Consider the following 12889-nt stretch of genomic DNA (forward strand, 5'->3'; position numbering starts at 1 on the left):
TACCGCTAGCCGTGTGCCTACCCCGAACCTTAAATTGAGACCAACAAGCACATTTTTGTAGTCAATTTTAAAATGTAAACATGTCACAATATATATTTACCTACACTATTATGGAAGAGGTGAGGTGACGATAGAGCCTGTACGTTAAAATATCTCACACATTCGCGTCATTATTTTAACGCAATAAACCATATAAAAAGGTAGACATACAAGGGATATTTGAATAGAATGGCTGTAGATACAATGAAAACGTTCTGACAAACATACTTAATAAATCAGACATAGACAAATCAAAACCTTTATTTCTAAGTGAATAAGGTTGATTCACGTCTTCACTAGGGAAAAAAGTATATGGTCTAAAAGTTCATGGTCTGTATGCCATGAAGTACAATGACATCAAAGCACCTGACATTGTAGAAACATATTACAATATAAAATTGAGAATACAGTTCAAGATGGGAAAACAAAATGACTGATTTTACAAGAACAGTAACTCTTTATAGAACTCCTTATATTCAATGTGGGGGGAGGCACCCCCCCTGGCCCCAAGAACCGTTCTATTACCAAGGGGCCATAGGCTGCCATAGAGCCCCTTTAACAATTAGAGTACTGTAGGGATTGGTTAAAAATAAAATTAAAAAGGGGGGGGAGGAACATTTCTTCATCAAATAGAACTGATCAATTCCTGACTTGGCTAGTTAAATAAAGGTTACATTTAAAAAATATATATTAAAAAAAAAAAAATCTGTAATTGTATACAATGAGATCCAAAGCCACACGGGCAGAAAAGACATTGGCACTCTTGTACAGTCTCTCGTGATTTGATACGATTGATATATTCATTATTTCCGTGGTTTTCTACGGCTGTGTCAGAAATGGACATTTTACATTTGAGTCATTTAGCAGACTCTTACAGAAGAAATTAGGGCTAAGTGTCTTGCTCAAGGGCACGTTGACAGATTTCTCACCTAGTCGGCTCAGGGATTCAAACCAGTGACCTTTCAGTTACTGGCCCAATGCTTTTAACCGTTAGGCTACCTGCCGCCCACAAAATGGCACCCTATTCCCTTTAGTACACTACCTATGTCCAGGGCCAACAGGGCTCTGGTCAGCAGTAATGTATTATATAGGCTAGGGAATAGGGTGCCATTTGCCGAGGTAGACTAGGACTCTATTCCTTCCCTGAACTCTGGACCTCCATGGCCTTCTGCATCTTCTCAATCATCCACCCGGGAACTGTGAAAGGCTTCAACTCAACTGGCGTCATTTTCAGGTCAGGGCAATCTCTTAGAAAATAAAAATAAAAACACACAACAGAATCATAATCTCACCCTGAAAACAGTGTAACCCCCTTTATGCTTGATTTTAGCCTGGTCATCCCGGACCTATTTGAGCTGTAGGCTATAGACAATTTATCTGGGGTGACCAGGCTAGGCATGCCTGGTTTAAGAAGTGAATATCCATCGAAGATACTCCATTCAATGACAGATGAATTGACACTTGTTGAATAAAATGGGGGCCAACAAAACATCTTCCTTACTTGTAATCATTACTCAGAGAAAGGTCCTGGACATCCTCTTCAATAAGGAGATAGGCCTATAAAATTATAAAATGTTTAGATCATGTTAGATTAGCTTACATTAGTTCATACATTTAGCATATCATACTTGTTTTTAAAAGGTGCAAATATGTAAAAAAATCTCTCCTCCATTACCTGGTTGTTCAAATTCTATAATTTTCGCCTAATTTCAGTTTGTGATAAAACAAGCAATTTATAGTGTAAAGGATCACATTACAATCTTTTCAATAATCAAAAATATTGTATTTTAAGCTGATGGGCATTCACTCACTGCTCTAGAATGTAGTGAAATGAGGGTTAAGAGGGTGCTACTAAATTAATGTCTAAACGTAGTTCTTTGCCCTATGCCATTATGAATCAAATTCAACTAATCATTAGATTGGTCTCTAAATATTATAACATTAGGGGCCTCCCGACCGAGTGGCACAGTGGTCTAAGGCACTGCATCGCAGTGTTTGCGGTGTCGCAGTGTTTGCGGTTTGATCCCGGGTCAGTATTATAACTTTAATACTCTAGTACTTAACAGTGTTGATTAAATAAGAAGGTAGACTTCACTTAGAAAAACCCAATTTTTGTCACACAGGAACCTGTAGCCACTAGCTAGCTTGTCAGTTGACGTTAGAGCCGTTCTGCCCGCGGAGCATTGACAAAGTTCTATTGACCAGCGACCACTTTCACTCTAATCATGCTAAATTCCCTGAGTAAATAGTCTAACTTATGAACTGTATATGGTAGAGAAATAGGGTTTGGACAATTGTTTTTTTTTAATGCAATTCTATATTGAATGGATATATTTTTTTAACATTGAAATAATAATGTTATGGGTGAACACCCTATAGCTGTATGAAGCTGATGTGTACAAAACTGAAAGTAAAAAGACACAAAGCTAAACTTATGGATGGGAAGCATAGAAATTACCACTTAGACTTGCTTTCAATGAGAATGACAGATCTATAACTCACATTTCTATGTGAATTTGGTCAGGTCGCCCACAAAAGATCGGTTTCTGCTTTAGCCTACTCTGCATGAAAACTAACATGACAGAGGAGTTTGGCTAAAGCAATTCTTTAGATCTAGAGATCTGCGACCAGGCTGGAGATCTGCGACCAGGCTAGAGTTGGATACAGAGCTCTTACCATCTTTCCACCTGTAGCTCTCATATGCTGTCTCTCTGCCAACCAGTGTTTGTCCTGGGCATCGGCCGCATACTGAAAACACACACAGACACAGTATTTTATTACTTTGCTCTAAGCTTTGTAATGGTTTATGGTAGGGGAGATGGGATGGTCATCTCACTCACAAGTTGGTTAGCATAATATAGCAGACAGTGAAGAAACCGTCACAGAACATGGCCACTCCGGGTTCCACATTTATTTTTGACTTTTTGATATAATTGTATGTGCTCCTTTAATTCAGTTATTAGCTCCCAATGTACAAATGAAATACAATTTATGAAACAAATATTGCATACTTTTAGAGGTTGTTGTGTAACCATAAGATAAAACATTACAAGGGGTCATCCACCTACAGGTAAATGCCAAATAAAGGAAACACCAACATGAAGTGTCTTAATATGGTGTTGAGCCAGAACAGCTTCAATGCACCTTGGCATAGATGCTACAAGTGTCTGAAACTCTATTGGAGTGATGCGACATCATTCTTCCACGAGAAATTCCATAATTTAGTGTTTCGTTGAAGGTGGTGGAAAAGGCTCCAGAATCTTCCATAGTGTTCAGTTGGGTTGACATCTGGTGACAGACGGCAGGGCATATGGTTTAGATTTTTTTTATGCTCATCAAACAATTCCTTGACCACTCGTGCCCCTGGAAGAGACCACTCCCATCAGAATATAAATTATTCACCATAGCTGATCTCTCAGAATGGCTGTGTATTTCTTGGGGTTTACCCTGCCCTCTAAACCATGCTTGGAAAATGCACTCCACACCATCAGAACCTTCATTTCCTCAAGTGTTTCCATTATTTTGGCAGTTACCTGTAGGTCACCTATCAAGCTGAAGAGATAGCAGACCTTGGCTGTGCAGAAGCTTTTTTCCAGCCGATTATGACTGCTGCCCAGATGTCCAAAGGGTGGTTTTTGAGTTGGATTATTTGTTTGCTGAGAATGTGTGCTTTCCACAGAACCTACCTAAGGGTATATGCCATAGGAGATCCGCAACAGGATCCCTACGTACATCCAAATGAAGACGGAATGATTCTGACATGGAAATGCCAGCCAACATGCACTACATGACCAAAAGTATGTGGACACCTGCTCGTTGAACATCTCATTTATAAAATCATGGGCATTAATATAGAGTTGGCCCCCCCTTTGCTGCTATAACAGCCTCCACTCTTCTGGGAAGGCTTTCCCCTAGATGTTGGAATATTGCTGCGGGGACTTGCTGCGGGGACTTGCTTCCATTCAACTACAAGAGCATTAGTGAGGTTGGGCACTGATGTTGGGCGATTAGGCCTGGCTGGCAGTCGGCATACCAATTCATTCCAAAGGTGTACGATGGCGTTGAGGTCAGGGCTCTGTGCAAGCCAGTCAAGTTCGTCCACACCGATCTCGACAAACAATTTCTGTATTGACCTTGCTTTGTGCACGGGGACATTGTCATGCTTTAACAGGAAAGGGCCTTCCCCAAACTGTTGCCACAAAGTTGGAAGCACAGAATCGTCTAGGATGTCATTGTATGCTGTAGCATTAAGATTTCCCTTCACTGGAACTAAGGGGCCTAGCCCGAACCATGAAAAACAACCCCAGACCATTATTCCTCTTCCACCAAACTTTACAGTTGGCACTATGCAGTCGGGCAGGTAGCGTTCTCCTGGCATCTGCCAAACCCAGATTCGTCCGTCGGACTGCCAGATGGTGAAGCGTGATTCATAACGCCAGAGAACACGTTTCCACTGCTCCAGAGTCGGAAAGGTGGCATCCTATGTCAGTGCCACATTGAAAGTCACTGAGCTCTTCAGTAAGGCCCTTCTCATGCCAATGTTTACCTATGGAGATTGCATGGCAACGGGTGTGGCTGAAATAGCCGAATCCAGTCATTTGAAGGGGTGTCCACATACTTTTGTGTATATCGAAATGTTCAATCAAACTGAAGTGAGCTTGTTTATCTATAATGGCAGGATTAAATTGGAGTTGATGCTTTAAGTCAATGTTTTCTACTGGTTATGCTCTTTTCAGTGTACCGACACATGTATATATCTTTTTACAATTAGTGTATATCGATTTGGATTCTGCATTTAGTGCTTATTAAACCTTCTAGATGATGCAGAGCAAATTCATTTATTTACAACTGTTTGATATACAACCACATGTACATCCTGCATTTATTATCACCTGAGAGAGAGAGCAAGAGAGATAAAGCGAGAGAGAGAGAGCGAGCGAGCGAGCAACACAATTAGACCCAACCAAATCATGAGAAAACGAAAAGAAAATCACTTGACTTTTTTGGAAAGAAATAACAAAAAAAACCAGAGGAAACTAGAACCCATATTTATGTTTATTTATTTTCCCTTTTGTACTTTAACTATTTGCGCATAACATGATATCTGCAAAGTCTTTTTTATTTTGGAACTTTTGTGGGTGTAATGTTCACTGTTAATTTTTGTTTATTTCACTTTTGTTTATTATCTACTTCACTTGCATTGGCAATGTTAACATATGTTTCCCATGCCAATAAAGCCCTTAAATTGAATTGAGAGAGTTACCTTGAAGAGGTCAGCATGTTTGATGTAAATCCTTCCTCTGGTGCCACCCATTCCTAAAGCCCTACAATGAAGCAGGGATTTCAGGTTTCATTAGGAACATAAGATACAAACAACGTAGATGAAGACAGTTGTTGGACCACGCCCCCATGTAACTCAAGTTAATTATCTTTTTTTTGTGTGTGAGTCAATGAAACATTGTTAATACTCAACTTCCAATTTCCACTTACTTATTTGCTCTGGACCCAAGAACAAATGTGCTCCCTTCATTGAGTCTGGAAGGGTCCCACTAGAATATGAAAACATTGTATTATATAGGGAAAATGTATGATACTCAAATCCATGGAACAGAATGAAAAAATAAATAAAAAATTATTATGTTGATTTCACCCAAAAAATAGTTTTTGATCTTTAAAGATGCTAGAATGCACGAGGGAAACTTGTTATAAGTGCATTGTATAATTGATAAATGACTATTGCATTCAGCCATTATCATATAATTAATAGAAGCAATAACATATAAACTCTTACCTTTGGTCCTTCACGCTTTACGGACTCTGATGTCTTGGGCTTAGGCCTAGAGAACATGCATATGGATCACAGCATTTTACATCATACATGATAAATATTCACATTAATCTAGATTTCCATTGAAGAAATATGGGACGACAATTTTTTATTTCACCTTTATTTAACTTGACTAAGTAGCATCACTTGCATGTGAATAAGAGTTTGAGCATTCATGCAGCAGTGATTTTACATGTAGGTTTTGACAATGAAAACAACTGCTCACTGACAGCAAGGTGAAAACACGTGTTGTCGAACAGGAGCGCATACTCACACATTACTATACATAGTAGGCTTGACATAGGAACCGACAGGAGCTGTCATGCGCCCTTTCCGCTGGAAAAAAGACATTGCCATATTGTCAGTTACTCTGCGTTTTGGGTTTATTATTTTTTGATGAAGGTTTATTCTACAAGAAGGGCAGACTAGTTTACCTTCTTTGGAACAGGACTGGTTCTTTGACTGGACTCATCCTCTGGTTTCACCCGCTGCAAGAAAAGAGATATTGTCGCTGAAGTGGGAGAGACAGCGATAGCATTATATCCTTATTTTCCCTCCAAGAACTTCATTCAAGATGTGGAGGCAATAAGACTAATGCAATGAGGAAAACACTCATACTTCTAGCCGGCATCCTCACTTTATTTTGGTTTTAATTTTACCTTCATTTAACTAGGCAAGTCAGTTAAGAACAAATTCTTATTTACAAAGACGGCCAAAACTCGGACGACACTGGGCCAATTGTGCGCCGCCCTACGGGACTCCCAATCACAGCAGGTTGTGATACAGCCTGGGATGAAATGAGACGCAGTGCCTTAGACCGTTGCGCCACAACATCCCTTTTTGAAAGCGTAAATCAGTGTCACGTTCACTTAAAATCTGCAACTTCCCTTATGATGACAACTACATTTAAGTTATATGAGACTTGGACTCATTCTAGATGAGTCTTTCTGCAATATATCTCACATCCTATCTCCTCGCCTCCTTCTAAACCATATTGGAGGAGAAGGGCCAAGGTTCCTACCCTCCCCTCCAATGCACTTTGAGGTAAAGAAAGAGGAATGTGAGGAAAGATGGATTGAGAAAGAGCCATCATGATCTTCACTCATTTAAAATCTTCCTTTACCTTGACTGGAGGCTCAGGGCCGGGTCTTGCCACTGCCGATTTCTCCCCGTCTGAGAAGAGCTGTTTGGCCTGACCATGGAGAGGAACATTACTCATAGATGTCTCTGTGCATTAACCACAGAACCGAAACAGTGACACTTCTTGAAACACGTTTAGTTGGCATCTTACATTTTCCAAGCAGTTTCTGCAGACTTCTCGGATCAGCTGCTCGGTCTGGACGTCCTCTTCGAAGTTCTCCTTCACGTTGCTGGCTGCTTTCTCGAAAAACTGTTGCAAAGAAAGAAAAAAAGATTCGCACCCGTTTTCAGTACTCCAGCACCTTACCCGTTTGAGGATAACAACAGAGGCCTTTTCATTTTATGAGATTAGAGAGCACATTGGAAGGGATTATAGACCATTCCTCCATACAGAATCTTTCCACATTCTTGATCTTCTTCGTCTGTACTTATGGACTGCTGAGAACTCTATTTTCATGTAATTTGACCACAGCACTGCCTGGAGTTTGATAAAAGGCGTTGGTGCTTGGACTGGAATCGGTGCTATGATCAGATGACATCTTTGGCTACACACCAGTGGTGGGTTTGGAAGCATACGGAGAAAAGTACCTCATACTTACGGTAAAATATGGTGGTGGGTCTTGTACGTTATGGGGCTATTTTACTTCCACTCGTCCTGGGGCTTTTGTTAAGGTCAACATCATTAACGTGACCAAGTACCAGGACATTTTAGCCCAAAACCTGGTTACCTCTAACAGGTGGCTGAGGAGGGTGCTAAAGTATTGAAAACAGAGGTGCCAATAATGAGGAGGGTGCTGGAGTATTGAAAACATGGGTGCCAATAATGAGGTGTGTCAAAGTATTGTAAACAGGGGTGCCAATAATGAGGCGGGTGCGAAAGTATTGAAAACAGGGGTGCCAATAATGAGGGTGCTAGAGTATTTAAAATAGGGGTGTCAATAATTTCGACTCCTATCTTTTTTTAGATGTGTTTACTACTTGCCAAACAAAATATATTCCTTGTTAGTAGAAAATATAATTTCCCCATTTTTTTGGAGCACACATATCTCAGTATTTGCATTATGTTATACAGTATTCTTTTCCTCATCTTGATCAAGGGTGCCAATAATTATGGACCTGACTGTATGTATGTACAGTGGGGGATAAAAGTATTTGATCCCCTGCTGATTTTGTACGTTTGCCCACTGACAAAGAAAGGATCAGTCTATAATTTTAATGGTAGGTTCATTTGAACAGTGAGAGACAGAATAACAACAAAAATATCCAGAAAAACGCATGTCAAAAATGTTATAAATTGATTAGCATTTTAATGAGGGAAATAAGTATTTGACCCCCTCTCAATAAGAAAGATTTCTGGCTCCCAGGTGTCTTTATTACAGGTAACGACCTGAGATTAGGAGCACACTCTTAAAGGGAGTGCTCCTAACCGCAGCTTGTTACCTGTAAAAAAGACACCTGTCCACAGAAGCAATCAATCAGATTCCAAACTCTCCACCATGGCCAAGACCAAAGAGCTCTCCAAGGATGTCAGGGACAAGATTGTAGACCTACACAAGGCTGGAATGGGCTACAAGACCATCGCCAAGCAGCTTGGTGAGAAGGTGACAACAGTTGGTGCGATTATTCGCAAATGGAAGAAACACAAAAGAACTGTCAATATCCCTCAGACTGGGGCTCCATGCAAGATCTCACCTTGTGGAGTTGCAATGATCATGAGAACGGTGAGGAATCAGCCCAGAACTACACGGGAGGATCTTGTCAATGATCTCAAGGCAGCTGGGACCATAGTCACCAAGAAAACAATTGGTAACACACTACGCCGTGAAGGACTGAAATCCTGCAGCGCCCGCAAGGTCCCCCTGCTCAAGAATACATATACATGCACGTCTGAAGTTTGTCAATGAACATCTGAATGACACAGAGGACAACTGGTGAAAGTGTTGTGGTTAGATGAGACCAAAATGGAGCTCTTTGGCATCAACTCAACTCGCCGTGTTTGGAGGAGGAGGAGGAGGAATGCTGCCTATGACCCCAAGAACACCATCTCCACCGTCAAACATGGAGGTGGAAACATTATGCTTTGGGGGTGTTTTTCTGCTAAGGGGACAGGACAACTTCACCGCATCAAAGGGACAATGGACGGGGCCATGTACCGTCAAATCTTGGGTGAGAACCTCCTTCCCTCAGCCAGGGCATTGAAAATGGGTCGTGGATGGGTATTCCAGCATGACAATGACCCAAAACACACGGCCAAGGCAACAAAGGAGTGGCTCAAGAAGAAGCACATTAAGGTCCTGGAGTGGCCAGGACCTATATCCAAATCTCCAGACCTTAATCTCATAGAAAATCTGTGGAGGGAGTTGAAGGTTCGAGTTGCCAAACGTCAGCCTCGAAACCTTAATGACTTGTAGAAGATCTGCAAAGAGGAGTGGGACAAAATCCCTCCTGAGATGTGTGCAAAAATGGTGGCCAACTACAAGAAACGTCTGACCTCTGTGATTGCCAACAAGGGTTTTGCCACCAAGTACTAAGTCATGTTTTGCAGAGGGGTCAAATACTTATTTCCCTCATTAAAATGCAAATCATTTTATAACATTTTTGACATGCGTTTTTCTGGATTTTTTTGTTGTTAGTCTGTCTCTCACTGTTCATATAAACCTACTATTAAAATTATAGACTGATCATTTCTTTGTAAGTGGGCAAACGTACAAAATCAGCAGGGGATCAAATACTTTTTCCCCCTACTGTATATATGTATGTACAGTACCAGTCAAAAGTTTGGACACACATATTCATTCAAGGGTTTTTCTTTATTTTTACTATTTTCTACATTGTGGAATAATAGTGAAGACATCAAAACTATGAAATAACACATATGGAATCGTGTAGTAACCAAAAAAAGTGTTAAACAAATCAAAATATATTTTCTATTTGAGATTCTTCAAAGAAGGCATCCTTTGCCATGATGAGAGCTTTGCACACTCTTGGCATTCTCTCAACCAGCTTCATGAGGTAGTCACCTGGAATGCATTTCAATTAACAGGTGTGCCTTGTTAAAAGTTAATTTGCGGTAGGGGTGGTACCGCAAAGGGGTGGTATCAGAGGTGTGGACTCGAGTCACATGACTTGGACTCAAGTCAGTCACAAATATGATGAATTGCAACTCGACTTTGACTTTAACACCAATGACTCGTGACTTGACTTGTACTTGAGCCTCAAACTCTTCATTTAATGGATTACAGTTTGAATCGGACAGCAGCCAATCAAATTGTGCCAGCTGAGAAAAAGTTGTGCGTGGCAGTGCAGAGGAACATCAGCGGGTGAATTCAGATGGAGCCCTTGGAAAGATGATTATGATTATCACCCAAAATGATTCTTTTCGGATATAAAGACGACGCTGTATCAACAAAAAACGGATTGCAACTTGCAAAACATGCTGGAAGACAATTACAGACGGAGGCGCCACAATTTCCAACTTTGTTCTACATTTGAAGCTGCACAAAGAATGGTAAGTCGTGGCTAATATAGCCGACAGCTATTTATTTTATTACTTTACTAGTGTATCATGTAGGCTAATGTAACATTAAATAAATGAGCCTCCACACAGTCAGCCAGTGCGGGAACGTGATAATTGCACCCAAGATTAGCCTAAATCCTGCCTGATGTTACTGCTGTTCCTAAAACCATTGAATACGTTAGCGTACTGTAACCACACAGAGAGAGGGTGTGTGTGTGTAAGGATGGGCGATTGTGTACAAGCCTACATCGCCCGATTGCGCCCCATAGCGATCATCGATAGTCAATCACTATGGGGGGGGGGCGGGGTATTTCTCAAGGCAACCCATGTATTTCCATGGAAATATAACGTTTATTACTTTTGATTTTGACCCCCCCTTTATTCAGGGACACATTATTCCATTTCTGTTAGTCACATGTCTGTGGAACTTGTTCAGTTTATGTCTCAGTTGTTGAATCTTGTTATGTTCATACAAATGTTTACACATGTTAAGTTTGCTGAAAATAAATGCAGTTGACAGTGAGAGGACGTTTCTTTTTTTGCTGAGTTTATAAGCACCCCCCCAGAAAAGGGATGTATATACAGCAGACTCACCTTCATGTATTTTCTGAAGACTCCCATAATGTCCTCATTGAAGCTGGGCTGTAGAACTGTTCGCAAGAGGTCCATGGATATAACAGGGTCTGTGTAGCTAGATGCACAATGACACTACCAGCTATAGCACACCTTGTGTATAATCGGTCTGGAAAGTCACTCAACAAAACACATCTCATCACAGTTTCTGCTCTAACTTGACAATATTACACAAGCACAATATTTGGTTTTGTAACAAACAGATTCTCCTGTTAGTGCATCGTGTGCATCTTGCTAGCTGTCACTCATATGTCGAGGGGCTGATTGCTCATTGGTTGAAATCGATGTGGGGAAAAATACTGCAGTACATCTTCCAGAAAAACAGTCGCTTTTAAAACTTGGGCTTTCGTGGCTAATTGAGGTAAGACAGTAATTATTCTCATAGATGATGCATGTATGAACTACACATTGACACACCCAGCTCAAAGCGGGAGGTAAAAAAAAAAAACAAAAAAAACGAAGTAATTGCCAAAGTTTAGGAGCATGTCTTTAAAAGCAGACTAACAATACTCAAATGTGTTTTTGTTGGTTTACTATCCCTTTAACAGTCAGTCAACTTACCTCATGGTCATCTGTGAGCGTCTGCCCCGGCGGTAGACCTGTCTATGTTTTATCATGATGTTCCAGGGATTCTGGAAGAGGCCAAAGGACGCCCAGTCATTTAATGCCAGCTGAGTCATCATCCCATTCCCATCACATGAATTAGGGTGTGTCGACAACTACTTTTCCGATTTTTACACATTCCCCTATGTTAAGTGACATTTGAAATGTTAGATATACATTTGAATGACAACTATAACTTGCTGAACTTGTCAACTAGCTGATAGTTAAAACGACCGCGCCACCTCATCACTTCCAGGCACGATCGGAATGAGCTCGAGCGGTCAATCCGCGAAATGTCACATTCAGTCGTTAACATTGTTTCTCGTAACATAGCTATGTAACGTTAATTGTGTAGGAATCACACTTCGTAACGGTAATAATTTAGCAATTTTAATGCATGCTCAGAGCTCACCATAGTTTGTATGGGCGGCTGTTCAACAGCATCTTGTTGAAGCCAGTCCCTCCGTCCCTCGCCTCGATGGGCACCCATTTGGCAACAGCCCTTTTGGAATCTGGCTGGATGAAGTGTGATGATTGATCCAAGCGACGGCGACCAGGACAACTATTTTTTTATCCCTTTTGACGAGGTTGTTACATTAGTGTGCAATGCTCAAATTGGGCTTACGTATTGTCTGATTATTTTTATTAAAACAGGCTAAAACGATCCAAATGCTTATTTAAAAGCGCGCTGGCAAATTACTTCCTGAGTATTCTTTTTTTTAACAGAATATTCTAGCATTCAAAAGAAACCATTAACCTCTTTTCTAACCACACTGTTGTTTTAAAGAGCCAGGGTGTTTTTCAAGAAACCAAAGTGAACTCTTTACCGCCATCTATTGCACGGGAGGTAGAAACATGTATTTAGCGCAGGCGTAGAAGCTACGTGGGCGTGTCCGCGAGACGAAGGCTTTGAACCATTGCAGCCGCCATATTTGTAGGGGCTTTCAGAAGCAACTAATGACCATCAGCGTTTGGAATATACTGACTATTGCGCTCTATAACCTGTTTTATCTCTTAACATTTAGGTTGTAGTGACGCAGTATACGTTTTTCTTTCACTAAAGTAATATGTAGTAATGCAACAACTATGGCATAATGTACAGATATGTAATATTTTCCAAGAGATGGCTC

General features: G+C 40.8%; 1 protein-coding gene across 1 annotated transcript; it reads right to left on the reverse strand.

Moving 5' to 3' along the window:
• Positions 1 to 282: 282 nt before the first annotated feature.
• dnttip1 (deoxynucleotidyltransferase terminal interacting protein 1) lies at positions 283 to 12560 on the reverse strand. Its single transcript, XM_014168170.3, has 13 exons — positions 12172 to 12560; positions 11718 to 11788; positions 11118 to 11214; positions 7158 to 7256; positions 6990 to 7058; positions 6301 to 6354; positions 6141 to 6202; positions 5831 to 5876; positions 5530 to 5588; positions 5303 to 5363; positions 2716 to 2787; positions 1541 to 1596; positions 283 to 1286 (listed from the first exon to the last, which is right to left on the reverse strand). Exons 1-13 carry the CDS (start codon positions 12247 to 12249, stop codon positions 1172 to 1174), a joined length of 939 nt encoding a protein of 312 aa, XP_014023645.1. The 5' UTR covers positions 12250 to 12560; the 3' UTR covers positions 283 to 1171.
• Between the last annotated feature and the right edge of the window lie 329 nt (positions 12561 to 12889).

Source organism: Salmo salar, chromosome 22 (assembly GCF_965601325.2).
Source record: "Salmo salar chromosome 22, fSalSal1, whole genome shotgun sequence".
In the NCBI taxonomy this organism is placed as follows: Eukaryota; Metazoa; Chordata; class Actinopteri; order Salmoniformes; family Salmonidae; genus Salmo; species Salmo salar.

Coding starts and splice junctions, on each gene's coding strand:
- dnttip1 (XM_014168170.3), bottom strand. CDS start 12,249: ATGGGTGCCCATCGAGGCGAGGGACGGAGGGACTGGCTTCAACAAGAT. Junction 6,355..6,989: donor GCCCTGAGCCTCCAGTCAAG/GTAAAGGAAGAT, acceptor CTTTTCTTGCAG/CGGGTGAAACCAGAGGATGA. Junction 1,287..1,540: donor TCTCTGAGTAATGATTACAA/GTAAGGAAGATG, acceptor TTATTTTCTAAG/AGATTGCCCTGACCTGAAAA.